A 23,502-nucleotide genomic window follows, 5' to 3' on the forward strand; every position below is an offset into this window, starting at 1 on the left:
CTCATTACACAGATTTGTTTCAGTCAGTGTTTAAGTATTTTATATTCATTATTGTGACTGATGCATACATGCATACCTCTAAACAAGACTTATGTTGTATTATGTTGTATGTTGTAGTTGGTTAAACCCACTATGAAATTACTGCCACTTGGGGTCTCTTAATAGAAGCAGAAAAAAAAAAGACATTAGCAGCATGGGGTCATGAAATGACCATTGCTGATGAAAATCCATCTGATGTGACTCAAATGAGGTCATGTTTTAAAGTTTTATTCACGTTAGTCACGTTCATGGACTTCCTTCCTCACTCTCTTACGTATCATCTGGTGTTATCTTGAAGGTTTTACTGACAGGCGACCGGATGAGACGCACCGTTACTTTGAGTAAACCTCTCGGATTTCTCTGGGTTTGAACATTTTGACAGCGGTATTGCACTCAAAAACTGTGGGGGGTGCCAAATTACACAAAATGCCAATTTCTACATAATGTTGCTTTAAGTACAGTAAGTATATGTACTTACTTATTTCCCACTGCTGGATTTAAGGTCTCTGTGTGAGGTTTGGGTGTTTCTGTGTGTTTGTGAGGATTTTCACCCTGTGTGCACATTTTCTTCCTTTGTCTCACCCTTTCCCTTTGGTGTCCTGTCTAAAGTACTTCTTGGCAAACTCCAACATGTCATATTTACTGTCCTGCAGCAGCCTCTCATCCAGATCTCCATCAGCAAAGCCATCTAGGGAAACCCTCTGAAAATCAAAGATGGACTGTGAAAAACACTCAAAACAAATGTGAAAACAAAAACATACTATATGTGAGGGTGTGCCTGTGTACCTCAATCGTTTGATCTATCTCATGTGCAGCCATGGTGGACCCCACGGCGACAGCAATGGCTGATGACACAGCAAACTGTCCCGCTCCTCCCCGTGGCTCTGCTGTGCGGTCCAGTGGCAGCGACAGGAAGTCAGGAGGAGCGATCGGATGGACGCACTCGGCTGGGAACGCACCGGAGCGGCTGAAAACAGCACCAAACTTCCAACCTGACACGTACACACGCGGAGCAGAGGGATTACAACAACCAATCATACAATAGCTCACACACCTGGGGGCTTTGTGCCCTTAAACAACTGTCACCTCTGCCGTGAGTCCTGATCACAATCTGCCTTTCCTCTAACAGCAGGTCAGCTTTTCATTTAAACAAGTCAGATCCCTATCTGCATGCTTTTCTCTCTCATTTACAAGACTTAACTCTCCCTGTGGCTGCGCTGATAACCTGGCACTTAATACAGCCTTTGATCTAACTATAGATACCATACATATGGGTATTTCCGTCACTTGCGAGGACATTGTATTGAGCTAAATTAATTCATTTCAGGGTAAGCTTAGCCTCAGCCATAACGACAACATGCCTCAACCTTTGTCCTAGGCACAGCAAAACATACCCAAAGATTCAAACCTGAACATGTGTGCTATGTGAGGTTCATTCATTTATGAAGTCCGGATGTTTGATTCAAAAGACAAAATAAATACATCAGAGTAAATAACAAAAGCATGTGTGGAGGCACACATTGAATTTGTCCTATCCAGCATCTGTTGAGCGATGGAATGATATGACTTCTCATCTGCAATCGTATTTCATCTTTTGTGTCCTCAAAAAATCAATACTTTTTAAATTGCATCGCCATCTTCTGTCTGAAATATAATTTTCTGATACAATATTGTATTTAAAAAGTGCTGCGGGCACCGTCAACATCACAGCACCTATTTCTCCTCGGCTTTAGATACCATCACACCTCCAGGGTAAACAGGCACAGTCCTGGTTAGTAAATCTCTCAAAGCTGTCACTCTAAATTGTCACCTTGTTTACTTTTAGGCCTTGGCAATGACGCTAACATCTGGTTGGGTATTAAAATAAAGGGATTTAATGAGCACTCACCAAAGTCTGGAGTGTCTCTTTTCAGCTCCTCTAAAAACACCACCTTCTTTCTCACCACACAGCCGTAGCTGTAACCTGGAGGCCACACACAAGACAAAACACACACACACAAACACACTCGGATCATAGATTCACTTAATAACATGACAGGATTTCTACAACATGTACCATGGTGTCTCACCCTTCTCCAGCCCGTCCATAACCTGCAGCCTGATGATGTCACCTTTGTGAAAACTGAGCATTGAGCGGTCGTCTGTCACAAAGTTTCGCTCTGCGATCACATAGTCTGAGTCCTGAAGAGGGAAAGAGAGAACACACACAAATTAATACTCTCAGACTGTCACACAGGTTACTGTAATGTTATCTGTATACACATTTATTTGGATTTCAAGTTTACTGCTGCTTCAGTGGCTGATTTTTCCTCATCTACCATAAAACTCACAGAAAAAGTTTGATACATTCAGTTTGTGCAGATGAAAGAAGTAAGAGAAAAAGTCATCGAGGTAAAATCATCGCATTTACAGAACCAGAGACTCCTTCTGTCGTCTGCAGTTCATTTGTTAGCAAACTGTTTTTCAGGTTTAAACAAGCTGAGAAAAAGAAATGCGTATCATGAACAAATGTTTTTGATAGGGGTGTCAGCGTAGGAGATGATGGGTTCATTTTCCTTCCCAGAATCCTTTATTGATTTGCTGAGAAAAGGGTTTAAACCAAACTTTGTAACAAACTACATTTCTATCTTTTGTTGTTTATTGTCGAGTAACTCAAGGGTGCTGTTTGTTGTTTAACTCTGGAAATTTTAGTTTTTTGTAACCTGCAAAAACCCAGCAGGATAAAGAAAAGCTGTTGCTGTAAAATGTCCCTTTGCTTTTGAAGAAGAATGTAAATGACAGTTGTCAGGGCATAAAAGCAAAGATCTGTTGATCTGTACAAACCCAGTCTAAGTGAAATCGACACCGACAGTGTCAAAACGTGATTCATAATTCTTTAATATTACTAATACAAATAATATATTGCCTGACAGAACAGGTGTGTGCGTGTGTGTGTGTGTGTGTGGTGTGTGTGCGTCTGTGTGAACCGGTACCTTTTTGATCTCATTGATGAAGGTGTCTATGAGATGTTTGACTTGCCGTGCCTTGGCTGAGAACAGGATCAGTTTCTCATTTGTCAGATTGAACTCCAGCATGTTCTCAGAGGGGATGGTTACAAACAGGATGTCTGCATAGCTGAAAAAAACATACAGTGCAAAAGTGAATATGATTCTGCAAAGTGACAGATACAAATACAGCATTTGAGAATACAAATACAATACTAACTACATGCTAAATGTACTACATTTCTCATGTATTAAATTATCATAAAAGCAAAGTCAATGCTTTCTATTAAAAAAGACAATCATTTGCTCTCCTTATATGCTAACAATCAGTTTGTAAAGATTTCACTCTAATGTGTCATTTTACCACAAAAGCAGTATTTTCGTCCATACTGCGATTAGGATTATACGGTTATTTTTTGTTGACTAATCTGTTTATTATGTTCACAATTAATGTTGTGTTGTTTATTCTATAATATGGCAGAAAATGGTGAAAAATCTCTTTCCAAAGCCCAAGATAATGTTCTAAAATGTCTTGTTTTGTCCACAAGCCAAAGATATTCAGTGTACCGTCATAGAGGAGTAAAGAAACCAGAAAATAATCACATTTAGGAGTCTGAAATCAGAGAATTTGGAACAAACCAATAAACTGAATATCAAGATTGATTTAATGGTTGAAAACTAACTGATTAATTGATGCAACTATAATTGTTATCCTGTAGGAATGATGATTTTATTTTTTGACTGCTGAGGTACGACTATGTTTACACACCTCTGAACAAAAAGTGCTCCTTGACAAATATTTGGCTGACATCAGATTTTCTCACATAAAGCAGCATTAGTGTAAATGCTGGCCGATAAGTTATTGACAAGATACTGACAAACAAAAATGCCCAACTATAAAATATGTGTTTCAGCTGTAGAAATCCAATATTGGTTAATTATATACAGGGGATCGTCTGGATAAAATGACACAATTTGATATTTTTCTCTGTGATTTACAACTCACCTGACACAGAACAGTAAAATAAACATAGCTGGAACTTTAAGCAATTTCCAAACAAAGACAGAACAAACGGGACATACGTGTAGGGTCGCAGCACTCTGAAGTAGTCTGGAGCTGCAGCGCTGCTTTTTACGGTCTTTAACAGTTTAATACCGCTGTGGGACACTGACAACACCTGCACACCTGTTCCTACACTACCCTGCACAAACACACACATACACACAGAGGTTTTAATAAAGATGAAATTAACACACTCAGTAATTATTATCCTCTGGGGATCTACCACTCTCACCGATGCAGGGAACAGACGGGAGAAGTATATTTCCCAGGTTTCCCTGGCTGCCGTGATGATTGTCTTCTTCACATGCTCCTCCACTGGATCCATATTCTGTTTAACTCCGTGTTTAGCTGTCATTCACACAAACAGACACAGGAACTCATGAATGTCAAAGAGATGTGTTTGCATGAGAGCATTCAGTTATAAAAAAAAAAAATGTCTGCAGGAAGAACAGACAGACTACCGAAAAGAGCTTTCATTTTCTGCCTTTCATCCCGCGTGATGCGAACACACGCCTCTGACAGAGTGTCGTTCACAATCTGCAGGAGAGAACAGAGGAGAAGACAGGAGAGGAGGACACAGGACAGGTAATGTTGGAAATAATTTAGTTTGATCGTTTCTGTTGTCAGGTAAAAACACAGAGCACAATTGGTGAGAGGTTAAAAGAGCATTTAATAATTTTTTTTTATAGATATTAAACATATGCAATTATATGTAGATGTTTTCCATCCATTAATCCTACATTAATTCAACTTTCTGTAAACCCTTTGAACTCAACCCTTTGGACCACCAGTGCCTATATTGGGATGTATGATTATTGTGATGTTATTTCTTTGTATTTCTGAATTTGTTATATCCCTAAAATCTGTACAACCTAAGCTAAAAGGCTGGGTAAGTCAATAAACAAAAATGATTGCTGACATTTTCAAAACTGTGCCATAAAAATAGACCTGCTTCTTTTCTCACAGTCATGTTTTTTAAATTTTTTTATTTCAGATCGATTTAAACAGGATCATACAAACAACACTCTCACAGGTCTGTTTTCATCGGGTTAAGTTACCTGTTTGAAGATGAGGTCCAGCACCAGAGGATTGTTGAAGCTGTCTTTGGGATAAAAAACCTGTAAAAGAAAGAAAAACACTCACAGTAAAATGAAATACAAACATTTTGACAGCTGATCAATGTTGTTCTTTGTGCATGGTTGTGTATTTGTGCATGTACACACCTCCTTCCTGAGGTATAGTCTCCAGGGGACATTAGTGTAGGTGTAGTGCTCCTCATTGGTTCTCTGATGAAGCTGCGTCTGGATGGTCTCCGTCTCTACAGGAAGCTCTCGAGAGACTGCACCAGATAGGTCACATTTCGTTTTAGTTCATCTGTATTTGACATCCTGACAGTTTGACTGCCTCTCACCGTGCTGTCCCACTCTTACTCCAGAGAATAAAGGAGCATTTTAATATCCTAATATTGTTGTAATCTTGTTTACAGACGTGCTTTGCGGTCAAGTGCCCACAAGATGACATGACAGATGTGTTTCCACAATTTGCAAATTAGTAAGGTCGTATGGCGCCATGCCACCAACCTGCTGTGAGAGTCAGTGTGTTCCTGTTTAACTGCCCCTCTGTACTCCTGACCTTGTCTGGAACATGCTGATTGTTAATAAATAGGTTTCATATATTTGCCTCTGGTGATTTCAGGTGAATGAACTGTCACTCTCGGCAATAACAAGGCAAAATCTCACAGAATAAAGTCGAGTGGGTGAATGTAACTATTGGCATATTTCAAAAGAGGTCACTGCTGAGCGATGATGTGACGAGTCTCTCAGTGTGTTTGTTTGTTTGGGGTGTGGTTCTCTCCTACATTTTGCTCAGGAGTGGCTTATCAGGAGCAAATTTTATTTATTCCAATTGAACATCCCAGCAGGACATTTTACAGATCAGTTCTTCTACTAGACGGCAAGCAGTTTTCGTTTAAAAGAAAAATAAGAAAGTCCCGAGGGTGTTGGTTCTCCTGTGTTCAGAGGCACACAGATTTAGTTGTCAAAACTTGTATAGGGATCAATAATAAACAGGTTAGCTTAGAGGCTTATGGTGTAAATAAGAAGTTAAATTGATTTTTTTTTTGCTTAAAAGGTACCACGAGGCACAGCAGTGAACAGGAGAAGCATCATGAATCAAAGAGAAGACTGTAAGCTGATTTTATGACCTGCAATCAACCTCTTAGAAATAACACACTTTTGTTCAGTTTTGGTGAAAGACAAAACCAGAAAGCTTCAGCAAAGTTTTCTGTATTTGAAGATGTGGATGAGTGCACACTTTGGCCTCTTTCAGACCAAATCAGGTGTTGTGGTGATTAGCGCAGGGTTATTCAGCACAACTGGGAAGTATAATCGTTTGGATTGTGACCACGAACTCTACTTGGATAGTGCCCATTTCTGGATCCTGGCTTGGAAGCAACAACTCTTCCAGAGAGGTTTTTCTCCATCCAGAGGAGTTTTGCAGAGTATCTCTTTTCCCCTGATGGTGCAGTCTCCTGGCAGCACGATGTTGCTTGAGGCACTGAGAATTAATGTTTGTGCATGTGTCTTATTTTGGCCTGGTATCACCCAGACACCAAACGTGTCATGTCAAGCCGCACTTAAGTATTATGGTAGCAGGATATATTATCATAAAGTGTCATTTTTGCATGATCTCTGGCTTATGTAATTGGCCACCGCAGCATGAAGTTGATTCGCTTTTAACTTTTTTTGCTGCGAGACCCCTATGATGTTGGATTTTTTTCTTCCAGCAACCCCTGCAGTCCACACAGAACACACTACACACACAAAGTGAATTGAAAGCCTCACGATTTATGCCTTATTTGGTCTGAATGAGGCCTTAGAGTGAGTGCAGGTACCTGGAGGAGGAATGGGGAGAGGGTGAGGCGCTCTCGTCTTGGTGGTCTTGGTGGGTTTTTGTCCCGCCTCTTTCATTGCAGATGCAGACGGTGAGGTGGCAACAGGACGTTTGGGCTGGACAGACAAAAAAAGTTATTTTTTTAGCACGGTGCACACCCATATCACTGTGTGTGCTGTGTACTGCTTGAATTTGCAGAACGTGTGTACCTGTGGAGCAGGAGGGTTGTCCATCTGGGGTTTGAGGATCTGTAAAGCTTCATCACGAGGGGTTTGCTTCTTTTTAAACTTCCCCTCTGGTCTCCTAAATACATCCACATAATGTCAACATCAAATATTACAGTTTACAGGATCAACAACAAACGTACTCTACTGTGTAATCTGTTTGTTTGTGCATGTCAATACAATAATTCTGGTGCTGTGTGCTCACCGCGAGCAACAGCATCCCACTCAGGGTCTGTTAGTGGTTTGTTGTAGTCCTGGCTTCACAGTACGCGCAGTTAATTCTGAGGATAGCATCAACTGCTGTGCTTATTTACAAGCATAAATCCATCAGTTTGAAACTATAAGTACTGTGCCCACTTCTCTCCCTTTATCAGTCTATGTGTGTGTGTTTGTGTGTGTGTTTGTGAGATCTCACCCTTTGCCACTGGGAAATGGGTCTGGCGCAGGAGGCGGGGAGTTGTACCTTTTGATGATTTCTTTCAAAGTAATATAAAACATTTAAGAATAATGTAGATTACACATAAAATTCTTCTTTTGCCAATGTTTCAACTCCAAATACTAAACAATGTGTCTGATAGAAATCAAGAAAAAAATGACTTTATCGACTACATGATCGATCATCATTCAGTCATGTTATAGAAACTTGTTTATGAATCATGACATCAACGTTTTTCAGCTTTTGAAGTCAGATACCTTGGATATCTTGGCTTGGGATGACGTGATCTGAAGACCGAGATGAGAACTTCACCACCTCTCCAGCAGGGGGCAGAGGAGACGTCACAACTGGGGCTAAGACACACACACAACAAAAACAAAAAAACACAGCCAACAAGGAGTTATGCCCTCTTGTGTAAAGCTCTCCTAAGTTTTAGGGACTTCCTCTCTGATTCTTGCTTGGTCACTCTCTCTTGTTTCTCTCTCTTACCAAACTTCCTGACTGGTGTGTCCTTGTTTACTGGGACGCCTGGAGCCTTCCTCCGAGGGACGCTGTCCTCACCTGACTGAACCTGAAAGATTCAGACAGAGAGGGCAGAGGGTTTGCACTCACGGCTTCGCAGACATTTTGTCTCTTGTGATTTGGGTGAAGTCAGGACAAAGTCAGAGCAGAGAAGAAAAGAAGAAGAACAACATTGTACTGGACCGTGTAAATGCAGCACATTTCTTTTGTTACAGAGCGTAGAGATGTGAAAAATAAACAAATAAATAAAATTTATGGTGTTTTGAACATTTCTGGAAGGTTTAGTTGACAAATGCATTTCCTGTTGTCCTGTTTAACGAAGATAGCTTTAAATGAAAGGTGTCACCATACCAAAAAATCTGGACTGGCATCAAAACATCTCATAATCCAATGACTAAACTGCTCAACTAAGATCAGAACAAAAGAAAAGTTGTACCTGGCTCAGCAGCTGTAAGAACCACATCTGCATCATCCCTCAGCCCTGCTTTACTTCTGTTTAGAGATTTTAACTACAAATATATTTAGAGATACATTATATTACATTTATATATATATATATATATATATATATATATATATATATATATATATATATATATATATATATATATATATATATATATACACACACACACACGTTGGACCAATTATCAGCCTTGTAATGGGAAATTATATCATCAACTATTTATTGATCCCTGTAAAATTCTAGATGATAACTAGAACCGATAATGTGAAGCCAAATTGCTTTCATTGACTTAATAAACGCAGCATTTACAAACTCCGATACAGTGGGTGACTGTTTTCACCTTGAAAGTTGGTTTGCGATCCTAAAAAACAGAGAAGAAGAAGAAGAAGAAGAAGAAGAAGAAGAAGAAGAAAAAGAAGAAGAAGACAAATGCGTTGAATGTCAAACTACTGCACCCGGGTAAAGCCATGCAGTGTAGACTATAGAGCAAACACCTCGTCGCTGCTAATTTTTTAGTTTTTAGAGCTGTCACACTTGCGTTCCCCTGAGTGATAGAAATAATTGTGTTTTTTATCTTGGACCATCTGTTTGTGCACCTCTTTTTTGCTCACCACTTTTTGCTCATTATCCTGAACTGTTCCTATTTCTGAAGCAGACAAACCACCCAATCTTGCCATAAAAGGAAACTGCATCTACATATCAATTTTCCTGTGAAGACCTTGCTTGTTGTTGTTGGATTTTACAACTTTAACATCTTTCATGAATTTAAAAGTACTGAATCATTATTTAATGTGTTCTTTTAGACTGTTACCTCACATGTCTGATGAGTTACTGACCTGTGCGGCAGCTTTAGGCTGTCCTGGCTCAGTTTTGTTAGTTCTGTTGAAGCTCGTCTGAGGTTTGGGGTTAGGGCGGGTTGCCTGAGGCTGAGCTGTGGGCCCAGCAGGAGGCTGTGATGGAGTTTGCTTCTGTTGAGCAGTAGGAGGAGGAGGATATGGGCTGGGAGGGATGTTTGCTGCGGCATAAGGAGTGGGACTGAAGTTAGCGTAGGGGCTGGGTGGGATGTTAGCATATGGACTCGGGGGTATGACAGCGTAGGGGCTAGCGAGGGCGTATGGGCTGGGAGGGTGCTGGAGCAGAGGGCTCATGGGAGGGCTTGTGATCGGGGTAGTCGGGGGGCTCGTCACTGGGCTGCTGACCATGGCCATGGCCTGCATGGTCATCTGCTGCGCCTGAGAAACAAAAAGATGATGTATTATTTCCAAAACAAGAGCACAGGAACGAATAAACAGTCGAAATCCAGTCGGAGGTTTCACCATGATGATAGCCTGCTGGTTCATGATAGCCTGCTGCTGCTGGGCCAAAACATCCTGCTGGGCATCTGGAGGAGAAGAGGAGGAGAGACACAGTCAACAGGATCGAGGGATATAAATTATTTCTGATGAGTTTTTTTCTCTCATGTGTCTCTTCACAGTTGATACGAACCAGGTGTTACAGGTGCCACCGCAGCAACAGGAGGCGTCATCACACCTCCCACAGGAAGGACTCTCACAGCTGTGGACACACAAAAACACACACACATCAAAACACTGTTTGATTTTAAGTATGTTTGTTTTATTACATGTGCTAATGATGTACAGAGCTATTGAGGTTCTTCCAGTGTGTGAGTGTGTCTAAGGCTCTGTCCAAATTAAGTGCACTATATCTACTATCTGCTGTTTTACTTGAGTGCCTGAATTTAATGTAACATTTAGGATGAAGAACTCACAGCAAATAATTACATTTAGGAAGCTGGTACCAGCAAATGTCTGACAATTTTGCTTGAAAAACAACTGTGATGATTAAGCGATTATCAAAATATTCGTCAATAGGGCTGCAATTTTTTGATGAAGGTAAAATGTGAGAAAAACAGCATTATAATGAAGTACAGTAGTGCTGCACCGATCTACAAATCTTGTTTCTGATTAGTTCACACCTCAACAAATGTCACATCATCATGATTTAAAAAGTTAAAAATTGTAATGCAATAAAGATCATTTACATTAATTGTTAATCATATCGCATTCATGGTTTGACTTTTTTCAGTTGACTAATATGTTAATCGACTCATCGTTGCAGCTCTACATTGCATGTACCCCACTGTCTGCCAACAGTCCCACAAGACACTGTGTTGGATTTTATAGACAGAAATATTAAAAGTGTGAGACAAAATGATGTGATTTACTTTAGACACTAAACACTCTACTATCGAGCGCTTATCGAAAAGTGAATGAGTGAACAAGGAGTGACATTTGATTTACCCCCAGGCGGAGGTGGGGGGCCGGTTGACCGTCCTTGCTGTTGCCACCCCCCTCCAACTCCCCCAGCCCCCTTTATCCTGCTGGACAGTGCTGCAGCTGATTCCACTTCCTGTGAGGACAGACAGACAGACAGGCAAGACAAACCCATTTTTTAATTAATTAATTTTATAGCCAATCGGACACAAAAAACCCTGATACAGATAATCGTGAAAATGCTGAATACCAGCCCTGATAATCGGTCTATCTCTAGCAGTAACATAATATAGAGATACTGTATCTACCCATACTGTGGAGAAACTATGCATTAACAATAAAGATGTGGATTTTGCTGCAGGAGTGGTTTTATAAGTTTCTGTGGATGTTTTGTCCAATTCTGACATGACTGGTGGAAACCCAAGCTGACTACTACTGCTAACCTCTGAAAGAGAAAACTATAAACTGAGATGAGTATTCTTTTGATCAATGCATCTGAAAGGGAGACACGCAGAGAGATTAAACATATTCATATCGTTTTTGTAATCCGAGCACTTTTGGACTGTCAGATCAGAGGGTATCCCGCTCTAACGTGTGCAGCCGATCCATCAGAAATCAGCCACTGACCCATAAATCCACGGGAGTGTGTGTGTGTTTGTGGGCCATGTCTCATTAAATAGTAAGCTCTTCATTTGCCAGAGTGTCAGTTCCTCGTAAGCAGATCCCCGCGTTGCCTGGGTGGGAAATCACCGTGGCGATCTAGTGGCTGTGACAGTTACAGTAACTGGGTAACGTAATAGGTTGCTGGGCGGGAGAGGTCTGTAGAACACATCTGATACATGCTAATCCCTGTCAGCCACATCCGATAGCACGGCTAACATTCACCACATCGCCGTCCTAGCTGAAGACTGATAGATCCAACATGGCCAGCATTCACTGCACCATTGCCCTGACTAGATACGTACGGATTTAACCCAATCAACCACCATCAGATGTTACTGCAACTGTACTTTTCTTTGAGCGGAAAACAAAGATAGAAGTCAAACGGAGCTCATGACAAACACTACATCTCGGCCATCTGCTACAGAGTGTATACAGTAGTTTCAACAGTTTCTACTGCTTGTTGTAACATGTGCAAGTAGCAAACCAGATTTTTACTACATTATTAGAACCTTATTAGAAATAACAGCTGCAAACGACAATATGTATTATTGAATTTTAGGCTTTCTCTTCAGTTCAGACACATTTTTCTTATTTCATGTAATCTGTTAGTTGACTTGAACTACATGGGCGCTGAAAAGGCCAAAAGCTTGATTTCCAGGAGATTAGCCTGAACAAAATGTCTCTGAGATGTGTAGGAGCTGCTACAGTTTATCAATACTGTTCATTTGTTTGTTCATTTAACGTATTATCAGCATTTAGCTTGTTTTTAGTTTATTCATATACATGCTTTTTTCTTCTTCTTTTGAATTTATTTAAATATCTATTCACTCATTTTTTTCTCTTTCTATCTCTGTTATATGTATGTAAAGATAATTCAACCCGATGCCCATGTTTCAACAAATACACTCATTACGATGTAAGCTCACTTCGCAGTAACTCTAAAGAAATAGAGCTGTACAGTACCCGACAGTTAATGGTTGACAGAGGAATCCCCTCTCAAGTGGTCAAGAGTGTCAGTGTGAGTGAATTACGTAACTTACTCCAGTTCCGTCAGACAGGACAGGGTCAAACAGGCTGTCGAGATAACGATCCATCCCTCTCTGAGGCTCGAGGTCTGTGAGAGGAGAGGAGAGGAGATGACATTGTTGTATACTGTTTTAAAAATCAAAGTGTGTGTGTGAGCGTTCATATATTTGCTTATATGTGTACCTTGTCCATCAGAGCCAGGTATGGCTGAAGACATGACATCATTATTCATGTCAAACCCACCACCTAACAGGCTTCTGTAAAACAAAAGAGAACAAGAATTCAAATAACTACAGCGTCTTTATCAGCACTTAAACCTGCAGTGCCGGAAGAAACACCCAAAGCCTTTACTTGAGCAAAAGTACATCAGTATTATCAGAAAATTGGGATGGTGGCGTGACAACAAGACTACCTAGCAAGAGACCACTGTTTAACCACTTTTAATCACTGTTCATTTCCTTTTTCAACTGCTAAAACCGGGTAATTTGTGCAGCTGTAAAGACATCTTGTTGCTGTCTTTATGTCAACAAAATCTATTTTTTTCCAGCTTTAAGTAAATGTACTTAGTTACTTTGTACCACTTGAACCTTGACAGTAACAATCTTATCTTTTTGTATGTGTGTGTATGTATGTGTGTGTGTGTGTGTGTGCGTGTGTGTGTCTCACATGCTGGCATTGGGCCGCACTCTGGTTGGTTCCTGTGCAGAGATGATGAAGTAGCTGCTGTGTTTAGGGAAGTCAGCAGGAAGCTCCAGGTCTGACATGAGATCCAGAACATAGTCTGAGCCCTCGAGCTCAACCCACTGAGCCGGCTCCTTCAGCAGCACCGACCAGCCTCGACGGCCCTCCACCACACCCCTACACACACACACGCACACATACAAACACATAATTTTCTCCCTTTTTCCTTGTAATCCAAGCCACACACAGTATTTTGTGCTGATGTTTTACAGTAAGATAATACCTGTGTTGTAAGATGTCTTTGGCCATTTCTTCTCCCGTTGTCCAGGAGTGCAGAGGACACAGGAATGACATACCTGAATGAGAAAGTACATGAAAATAGCTTCTGAGATACAGCAATTACACAACAAAAGCTGCAGCTGTAAAATGACACGCTGTGTTTTTTCATCTTATAATGCATTTAGAACCATTTCAATCAGATTACGAAATAATTCCTCAACTGTATCACTATAACAAGGTTGCTAGCAACCTCCACTGTCAGTCTATGAAGATTTACGCAGACACCAGCATCAACAAACACACACAAACACAGCCGGTGAACCAGAGCGAGTATCAGGTGTTGTCTAATCCTTGGCAGACTTGCCAAAAGGCCAGAGGACAGATTAGCTGGATGACAGGAGGAAATGAGAGAGAGACAGATAACTGTGTCGTGCTGAAGAGTGCACACACTGACTGGGCTCAGGTAAAAACATTTTTTTTAAAAACACAGAAAGGTGGGGTTGGGTCAATGAGAGGGAGTAAAAGTTATAGGTAGTCAGAAAAATAGGCTTCAAACAGGTATTGGTGTTCTGTGTTTATCATGTTTATCTGCATATTTAAGCACTGTGCATAGTTGCAGTATGTGATTCAGACCAATCACAACACAAATTTATTCAGAGTAAAGGCACAACAATTCTTTAGACAATACAAAAGCAAATGCAAATTAAAAAAAAAACAGTTATCCCTCTGCTGCAGCAGTACTGGAAGTAGTACAGTACAGTTAATTTTGAGATATAATATCTCTTTAAGAAGAGAGGCATGGCAAAAATGGCAGCATAAAATGCTTGGAATAGTTACCACAGATGCAGATATCGGTGCAGCCCCTAGCTCAAGGGCACCTAAAGCATAATTCCGGTATTTGTAAAACCAGGCACTATTTGATTTTCTACTTTAAAATGATCATCTCAAATCCAAACTAATGTGTTGAAACACCAGAATCACATACAAACAATGTGACCAATAGAGACAGCAGTGGACCAGCAACTCCTGTGTTCTGTGAGGTAAAATCTATAAGGTAAAATTGCTGTTTTTGTCAATGGAGTCCGGTGGCTTTGGACAGAGCCATGTAATAGCTGTTTCTGGATAAACAAAAAGGATCTTGTCTTTAACAAAAAAGGTCTATCTCTGTAACAATCTGAGCCTGTCCATAAAGAAGCTCTTTTAGTAGACATACTTTGACAGTAAATGATTATGTTGCAGCCACTGCTGCCCTTTACTCAGCTGCCCAAACTTTTTGTACCCGTCATTTAAACAGCAAAATATGAACAAATAGGGCCCAGGTTTAAAAACACCAGTACTACCCTTAAACTACAGATGCTGAGTAAAGAAACATTTTGCACGTAGTTCTAAATCTAGAATCAGTTAAAATCCCCTCCTTGACCTTTTAACTACATGTATGTGTGCGTGTGTGTGTGTGTGTGTCTGTGTCTGTGTCTGTGTGTCTGTGTGTTCTCACCATCAAAGCAGTGTACGTGCAGAACAGTGTGAGCTCTCTTGCGATTGGCAGTCCACTCTAGCAGACAGGGTGGATACGTTCGGACATACTCCGGCCCGACATTCAGCCGCTGCAGAGCTTGAAGCAGACGGTGCTGACACACACAGTCGTAGCCCTCCGGCCCATAGTCTGACACAAACCTACAGCAACAAGCACAACAAAGAGGGTGCTAAGCAAGAACTGAAATCATGCACACAGCTCACAGAAAAGCAGGTAATACAGATACTGTTCAATTAAATATAGAGGTGCTGCTTTTCTTTGTAATGTTTATATCACTGTGTTTCTTACTTCAACAAGTACTTGGTCAGCCTCTGAGAGGGCAGGAAGGCAGAAAGACAGGAGGAGAGCAGGAGCCAACCACGCTCTGAGTTCAAAATGTTAGGATTCCTCCAAACCTAACAAAGGAGAAGAGAATATGAAAGTAAAGAGATTATAATGAGCAATAACAGTGAAAGATTCTGTTTTATTTGGGCACTGGGTGGAAAAAACGAACTCACCTGATTGGCTACCTGAGCCAGAATCTCATCACGAAGGCTGGGATTGGCAAGTCCTCTCTGGATGATGTAGTTCCCAAACAGATTCTCCTGAGCCCCATTTAAGTTGGGGTCACCCATAAATCTTAGTATCTATCAAGAGCAAAAACATTAACAACAGGGAGCTTCTTAGGTGCAGCTTTTCACATAATGCTTCTGCATACTACAAAATCTACAAAATGTTTGCGTATACAGTAAGCAGTGGACACTTGCATATGACGTATAGCAGAAATTAGAACAAACAAAACAGGAGATGTGAGTTTAATTTCCCAACATAACACTGGATGCTGGAGTTTCCCAGCAGCATGTAAATGCAACAGTACCAGAATGAAAATGTTCACGGCTCCTTGTTTTAGCTCCTCATCCATTCGAATCAGAGAATTTTCTAGTGGGGCTGTCAGCATCCCAAACAGTGGCTCCTACAAAACAAACACACATCACACACACAGACACACACACACACAGACACACACACAGACACACTCACAATTTAATATAAACAGTGACTGTTTACGTAGTTAGAGCACTGCAGTAACACTGTCCCAGGAAGACACAGAGGATAACTTATGTTTTATTCATGTGTCACATGTTGACACTGTGTTCTTCTGTTTGTGTGTGTGTGTGTGTGTGCGTGCGTGTGTGTGTTTACCCTAAATATGGCTCGGATGTAGTGTGTCATGAGGTAGTTGTTGATATCAAGGGGCAGGGTCAGCTGTGGGTCAACCAGAACCTTTGGAGCCTGAACCACCGCCAAACAGTCAGAATGGAGCTCTTCACCACCTGCACACACACACACACAGCGCAGGCCACGTGTCATCACAGACATATGACAGCAAATATTGTTGAACCCATCTGTTAATGGAAGTTTATTTATAGCGGTGACTGACTGCAGATCAGTGTGTTGTATATGTGTGTATGAGGATGTGTGTGTGCGCACCTGAGGCTGCCTGAAGCAAGGCTGCCAGCTCAGCAGGGATAGGCAGCGTTGTCACATTCACCACTTCTCTGTTGATGCGATCCTACACACATACACACTTATATTACACACTAATGCTACATCTTCATCTCTTTCCCAACACTGTGTCTCTCCCAGATCTCTCAGACACTTTCACTTTATTTCATCCTTCACTCACCTCCTCTGCCTTCCTTGCAGGCTCCACTACTGTCTGACAGAAAGACAACAGTATCAAACTTCACACATTTGCTCATTTTTTATTCATTTTTACAAACAGATGTCCCCAGAAGTTTCCCTCCGTTCACACAGACACAAACACGGCGTGCATACCCTCATGTAACGCTGGCGGTTGACGATGAGCAGCACGGCGGAGCGGAACCTGATGAGGTACTTCCTCCTCAGAGCAAACTTTTTCCTGTTTCGGAAAAGATGGATTATTCAGATGCAGTTAGAGAGCAGAGAAAGAGTAAGACACAGTTCAGTCTGACATTTGACTGTAACGTCAATCGCTGTAATTAGAACGGGCAGCACAACTGGTGTAGCAGGATGTGTCCTTCAAGCTTATAGAGTTAGTTATAGTTTCAGTGCATGATGGGTCATTTCTCTAAATTCATTAAAGCGTGACCAACGATCTCTGGAATATCATTACAGATTCTGAATGGTTGACCTTGATTTTATTGCCATTTTTAGTGTCGTCATTAAGCCGGTAAGCGAACTTTAAAACATTCAAATGAAATGTTAATTTGCATAATGTCTCCAGCTTCTGTGAGACTGGCAGTGACTGAGAAATCCATCACCTTTGATGGATGAGCACGGCCTGACTCCTCTGGCCTTGTCTCCTCACATCAAGGACAAAAGAAACAGATTGTCTGTGATAAGCTTTGACCTATTTGGCTCCATGTAACCAAACACTAAATCGCCAAGCTGAGGACTGAAACTACAGACTTAAGCAGGACAGTGTGCTGCCTATTAACAAAAGCTGAACCTCAGTCACAACAAAAATGTCTATTTTTTCCTGGTTTTTTTTCTATATCCTATTTTTTTTTTAAAATAAAACGTGTGCAATAATTATCAAACACCCTGATAAGAGAAGTCCTTCTTTAGCTGAGTTGTTGAAGGCATCCTTTAATTTTATTTGGCTTTATTTAAAGTTTAAGAGCCAGGTGAACATTACCTGGCCACGTAGCCTCTGGAGCGAGCTTCAAACAGGACCACACGCCGCTTGAACTTGATAAAGTTCTTTCGGACAAAACACATGCGGGTGTATCTCTGCAGTGTCATGGCAGCGATGTTTAGCAGACGGTCACGCTTCCCCTCCAATAGCTGATACAGCTCCTCTTTCAGGAAAATCTAACACACACACAGAAACACAAGCCTAAATTAAACAGTATTTATTTCTTATAGGTGACTCATTTGGCCTTATTTTGTTCAAGTGTGTGTTACTGAGTGAGCTCACCTTACTGACTCCCAGCTGATACGTGCCATTCTTGACCGGACCGAGTTTGTGGAGCATGATGACACAGTTTTCTCCATCTGCAGGTGGAAGATCCTTCAGGCAGAGCAGGGATTTATACCTGTGCACACAGACACAAATTTAAAATGACAATCAACCATGAATTCTGAGGTAAATGTCAACAAGAATCAGTGAAGCTGCAACATGTGTCTTAACTCTGTGACATTTGGCTGAGAGACTGTGAGACCTGGTGTGAAACTAATTGGGATTCTGGGTATTCTGAATTTCGGTAGTATTTGCTTGTATTTATTAGTTTTGGTGTGAATCTAATTGGCTGTGAATGACTCTAAAGCTGTTTATCTGTAATACTGTAGGTCAGACTACTTTGGCAGCCAGTGGTCAGAAAAGCTGCGAGATCAAGTGGTTTCAGCTGGTTTCCTACTGCAGGAGCTGGCATGTGCCAGATGGCTGTTTCAGCATGGTGTGTGAATTGTGCTCTCGCCAGAAAAAGCCAATAATTCAGGCAAGTTTTGACAAGCTGAATGTGGTGTGTGGTGGAGGGAGCAGAAACAATTATTTTTAGGAAAGGAAGCTGATTTTGGCTGCAAGAAATAAATCTATTACAAGAAAAGTGTTACAGCCTGAAATGCCCATAATACAAGACTTTATTAGAATTATGAGGGATATTTATGTAATGGAGAATTTGACCTTTTCTTACAATACATTAGTGCCATCGAGCCTGGCTATTTTATTTCATATTTTTATAGGGTGTAAATAATTGAGTTATACATTTCCATACCATCAAGTCAAGGAATGTGATGTTTTTCGTAATTTCTCTTCAAAGATGCTTAATGTGAAGATCTCTAAGTCACCAACCTTGATAGGAAGCTGTGAAAGTGAAATCTGATTGGATAACCCTCCTTCCTGATATGAATGGTCTCCATGATACCAGAGTAATGTAGCTGAGTGTTGACAAGCTCCATGTCAAACACTCCTGGCTCCTACACATACATAAATGCATACACACAATAAGGATTTACGCATGAGCTTTACACATATCAGCTAAAATGTTCCACTGCAAACCTGCACACATCACCCAACTTGGAAATATACCTTATGATGGTTTGGCTTGATGCATCGCACAAAATAAGGGTTACACCTGTCACAGATAGATGAGAACGTATGGATGGATAAATGAATGTATGAGTTGATGAACGCTCAGTATATGAGTGCTCAAATATTCAACTGAAACTAAGGAAAAACAACTTTCTAAGTATAAATCTGTAGAGCATGCAATGATTTTGCAGTTGAAGCTACATATCAACAGTTTTAGACTAAAAGATCTCTGAAAGAGACACGACTGAGCTCAAATTAAGCAAATTAAAAGTAATCTCCCTAAGACAAATGGCTCCTACAAAAGACAGTGGGGACTTGTTTGGTCATTAGAACAGATCTCTAATCATATTAGTCTAATTGCAAAAATTGATCAGAACTCATCATTTATTTAGGCACTAGGCCAGACTATGGTATGTGTCAATCTTTGACTCATTCCCTGGTTCCCACATCACGCACATGTGGGGATAGAGACACTCTTAGTCACTCTTAGACACTCTATGTCTTTCAAACACCTACCCATTGATGATGAGTCACATCGAATCAGTGTGACTCATCATTATTTTGAGTCAACACTGACAGGTTCAATGCCACAAAAGTGAAATACACGTCTGCTTTTTCAGGAGAAAAGCAAACACTTAATGGGTGATAATGGAGGAAGGCAATTATAATAGCAACACAACTAAACTTTAACCTAATTCTACTGATCTAATAAAGGTGTGTTAGAGGTTTCCACCTTGTTATAAAGGTTAAACGAGTGCTAGTTCAATCAAACCTTTCCATCTTCTCCAGCAGCTCCTGCAGGCTGCTCTGGAACTTTGCGCTGACTGTGTTGGCCTGATAACGACGAGCCGTGCTGCTGCGCCGCACATTAGACCGCTGCTGAGACGCAGACTCTGAGTGCTTCAAGAAGAGGCTGGATACCATCTGTATAAACACACACACACACACACACACACACACCCACACACACACACACACGCACACACACGCACACACACATCACAGAGGACGAAGAGTTAAAAGTGTGAACAGTCAATCTGTCCTGTCGTACAATAGATGGGTGATATTTGTAGCAGGTATGTGTAGTGAATACATAATGGTTGCATTTAGCTCTAGTTTAACTTACTGTCAACTGAAAATGTGTTCCTGACTCAAAACAATTATTACTAAATGGGCACTTAACAGGAAAGTTAAAGGCAGAAGTCATAACATATAATAGTTCTGTGCCAAAGCACTGCAATACAAGATGATGAGTGACAATCATGATATTTAACTGTTATTGAAGATCACTGCAATGCTTACTGAGGGAATACTGCAAATCTCAGAACACAAAAAGGGAGAAAAATGTCAAAAGAAAATAGTGTATTTGCACATCTCACTCTGTTCTTGCTCTGGATGAAGAGGTCTAACACATCCTGGCGGACTGCGTCGAAGTTCTTATCTAAGAATTTGTGCACCTGCAGCACAAAACGTTAGAAAAGTGTTCAACAGTTTAGATTCAGATTCAACAGCAGACAAACAGAAGTATAACAGCCCTGTGCACATGAATCCAAGGGGGGGAAGTGTAACAGCATTAATCAACTGTAGAGGGAATTTGACAAACAAACAAGATTTATTTCAGGGGATGCTGTGTGAGAGAAATAAAAGGAGGTCTATCCGACGAGAATCAATCAGAACAAAATGTAGAAATACCAGAGGTGGATTGACTTTGGGGAAATATATTCTCTACAACTGCCTGGAAATGGAAACAAGAATTTTGTTATTTTTTTATTACACAAAAAACAATAAACAACTTCTTACTAGCAGCAGTATTGGAGATTGTGTGGGCACCTGAATGCTGATCATTTCCACCTCTTCTGGTCAAGTAGGAAGATCAACATACATGTATATTGTAGAATATACTGCATGTTTAACCTTGAGAGACCTTTGAGGTTATGAATTATCTAGGGACAATGACATATTGTACTAAGGTTTGGTAACAGGACAAGTTACTAGTCTAATATGAAGAGGACTGGCTGATTGCAAAAATGCAATAGATAAAAATGTAACCTCCCTGACAAGAGACGGACATAGAAAGGGAAATATTTGAAAGACAGACAGACAGAAAGAAAGAAAGAAAGAAAGAAAGAAAGAAAGAAAGAAAGAAAGAAAGAAAGAAAGAAAGAAAGAAAGAAAGAAAGAAAGAAAGAAACATAGTACCTGATATGTGACCTTCCCAGCGTAGTGTTTCAGGGTGAACTCCGGCAGTGGCATCTTTGGCCTGGCATACAGTGGGTCGTTTCCATGGTGATAGTGGCACTTCTGAAGGAAGGTGTGGTCTGTTGCCTAGTGATGATTGGAGACGGTTAACCATGGAAACTACATCTCTACAGCACCAACACACATGTTGCCTGTGTGTCTTCAGCAGACGGCCTCAGTACTCTTGTAACACCATGTTCATATTTCACTTTGGGCATCAGAGACTATTCATAACACGTTTATCTCAACATGAGCTTCTTACATGAGGAGCCCCGGGAATAATGATAACAGCAGGTTGGCACTTAAGTGAGCATGTGGGATAGTTCTGTATTGATCAGAGCCGACTAGAGTACTCTTCAGTGTCCTCGTTTATGAGGAATCCAATAAGTGGGAACGTTTTTTTTTCAAAACCAAGTTATGAAATATTTGATTGTTTTTCTCAACTGTTGCTTTTTTAAGACTTCAGATGTTTCTTGTAATCCAATCTAACTTAATTTTATGAAAAACCACTCACCACAGGAGTCAGTATCAGTTGATTATATCTTTGCGCACTTAGAGAACAGTTTATTCGATGAAGTAAGGAATTATTAACGCTCTTTCCTTTAATTAAGAGCTGTTTGTATCAATCAATCTTATTTTCTCTTCCATTAATACCAGCTATGTTTATTATTATTATTATTATTATTATTATTATTATTGTTGTTAAATTTGAGTGATTTCCCTTAACTTTGGAAATGAAGAGTTCATTTAAGCAGGTGTGGACGTACCTGAGGGAAACCGCACTGGTCATCCAGTATGCGCAGTATCCCATGAGGCTTAGCGGCGATGAGGTCAAGACAGGCCTGGTTGTGGCTGAAGGGCTGCTGCTGCCACTGGATCTGTTCTCGCATGTACTCCTCCTACACACACAGCACAAAAGTTCATCAGGTTGCTGCATGTAAAACTCTTCTAACTCCAATGTTGGTTGTTTGCAGTTTTCACTTCAGTTGGAGTGCTGTTGTGTCCACAATAGTTTGTAAGAATTAAAGTCCTTGTTGTGGGTTTGTTGTGAGAGTCAGGTTACAAACGAGGCTGTTCATCTGCATTCATTCATCTTTATATCAACACTTCTGAGTCTTTCTTTGCTATTTTAAAATGTAATAGTTAAAGGGATATTCCAGTATTATTTCAAATAATCTATCTTTCAAAATATCATAAATTATTCATTTTAACCTGACCAGAGTCGGCAATTGTTGAAAGGACTAACAGTAAAGGTGAGTTTTACTTTGTTTCAGCCGTATTGTTTTGATGATTAAATTACCGTCTGTGTAACAGTGACATGGCAGCTGTTTCTGGTTAAACAAAAAGGATCAAAAATGTCCCTCTGCCATGATTTTGGGTTTGATGTTCAGTCTCCTGTTTCATTTTGTAGGTTTTATCCTCATGTGTCCTGCTTTGTATAACACTTTCAGTTTTTTCAAGCCCTCTTTGATTGCCCTAATAAGTTTCACCTGTCCCTTATTAGTGTTCACTCACTAGTGTATTTATGCTGTGTTTTTCCCCTCAGTCTTTGTCAGTTGGTATGCATTTTTTATGACTCTTCCCCAGTCCTGTTTTCACTCCTTGTGTCTCACCTTTGTCTGCCTGCCATTTTATTGTCTGCCCTTTTTTGTCTTTTGGATTGAGCTTTGTTAATAAAGTTCGCTTATTGTTAGTTCCACCTGCATTTTGTTTTGCATTTGAGCCCTTTGTTCCGAAACATCACACAGAGCCTGTCAGTGGTAAAAAATATGCACTTTTAGTTTAGGAACTTTGATGGTTGAAGTTCCCCACAAGGATTACGTTGCTCGCTGGGACCTCTTACTGGACTAATTACAAAACGTTTTGTATCTACTAGTCATTTACTGTGACCCAAAAATATGTAAACATAGGGCAATGGTTTTAAAAATGCTAGAAATCCCCTTTAAATGTAACATGAATACGTGTATATATGGCCATGAAACCAGCTTTTAACAGGAGAAATCCATCTGGGGAAATCTGATTTTTCTAATCCACAACACAAATTCTTGCATTTAAAAAATTAGTTTACCGTAGAAAACTGACTTAACTGTATATAAAAACACACGATGAGGATACATTTGATTTG

At 40.5% G+C, this 23,502-nt stretch overlaps 1 protein-coding gene across 1 annotated transcript in view; it reads right to left on the bottom strand.

The window, feature by feature from the left end:
- Nucleotides 1-23,502, bottom strand: part of myo15ab (myosin XVAb) — a 42,172-nt gene that overhangs the window by 7,705 nt on the left and 10,965 nt on the right. The window contains exons 21-58 of the mRNA XM_073477301.1: nt 22,145-22,276; nt 21,339-21,464; nt 20,519-20,596; nt 19,912-20,063; nt 19,137-19,182; nt 18,900-19,024; nt 18,027-18,144; nt 17,745-17,920; nt 16,901-16,985; nt 16,553-16,634; nt 16,265-16,395; nt 15,939-16,034; nt 15,580-15,708; nt 15,371-15,477; nt 15,044-15,222; nt 13,553-13,625; nt 13,255-13,446; nt 12,765-12,845; nt 12,603-12,696; nt 10,927-11,035; nt 10,112-10,180; nt 9,943-10,007; nt 9,463-9,858; nt 8,128-8,203; nt 7,896-7,991; nt 7,618-7,678; nt 7,188-7,281; nt 6,980-7,094; nt 5,310-5,425; nt 5,145-5,204; nt 4,548-4,623; nt 4,319-4,434; nt 4,107-4,225; nt 3,012-3,153; nt 2,109-2,220; nt 1,928-2,002; nt 826-1,031; nt 622-740 (exon numbers count right to left, since the gene is read on the bottom strand). Of these exons, the coding sequence (XP_073333402.1) occupies nt 622-740; nt 826-1,031; nt 1,928-2,002; nt 2,109-2,220; nt 3,012-3,153; nt 4,107-4,225; nt 4,319-4,434; nt 4,548-4,623; nt 5,145-5,204; nt 5,310-5,425; nt 6,980-7,094; nt 7,188-7,281; nt 7,618-7,678; nt 7,896-7,991; nt 8,128-8,203; nt 9,463-9,858; nt 9,943-10,007; nt 10,112-10,180; nt 10,927-11,035; nt 12,603-12,696; nt 12,765-12,845; nt 13,255-13,446; nt 13,553-13,625; nt 15,044-15,222; nt 15,371-15,477; nt 15,580-15,708; nt 15,939-16,034; nt 16,265-16,395; nt 16,553-16,634; nt 16,901-16,985; nt 17,745-17,920; nt 18,027-18,144; nt 18,900-19,024; nt 19,137-19,182; nt 19,912-20,063; nt 20,519-20,596; nt 21,339-21,464; nt 22,145-22,276 (4,424 nt within the window). The remainder of the gene's footprint in view (nt 1-621; nt 741-825; nt 1,032-1,927; nt 2,003-2,108; nt 2,221-3,011; nt 3,154-4,106; nt 4,226-4,318; nt 4,435-4,547; nt 4,624-5,144; nt 5,205-5,309; nt 5,426-6,979; nt 7,095-7,187; nt 7,282-7,617; nt 7,679-7,895; nt 7,992-8,127; nt 8,204-9,462; nt 9,859-9,942; nt 10,008-10,111; nt 10,181-10,926; nt 11,036-12,602; nt 12,697-12,764; nt 12,846-13,254; nt 13,447-13,552; nt 13,626-15,043; nt 15,223-15,370; nt 15,478-15,579; nt 15,709-15,938; nt 16,035-16,264; nt 16,396-16,552; nt 16,635-16,900; nt 16,986-17,744; nt 17,921-18,026; nt 18,145-18,899; nt 19,025-19,136; nt 19,183-19,911; nt 20,064-20,518; nt 20,597-21,338; nt 21,465-22,144; nt 22,277-23,502) is intronic.

This window comes from Pagrus major, chromosome 1 (genome assembly GCF_040436345.1).
Source record: "Pagrus major chromosome 1, Pma_NU_1.0".
Lineage (NCBI taxonomy): Eukaryota > Metazoa > Chordata > Actinopteri > Spariformes > Sparidae > Pagrus > Pagrus major.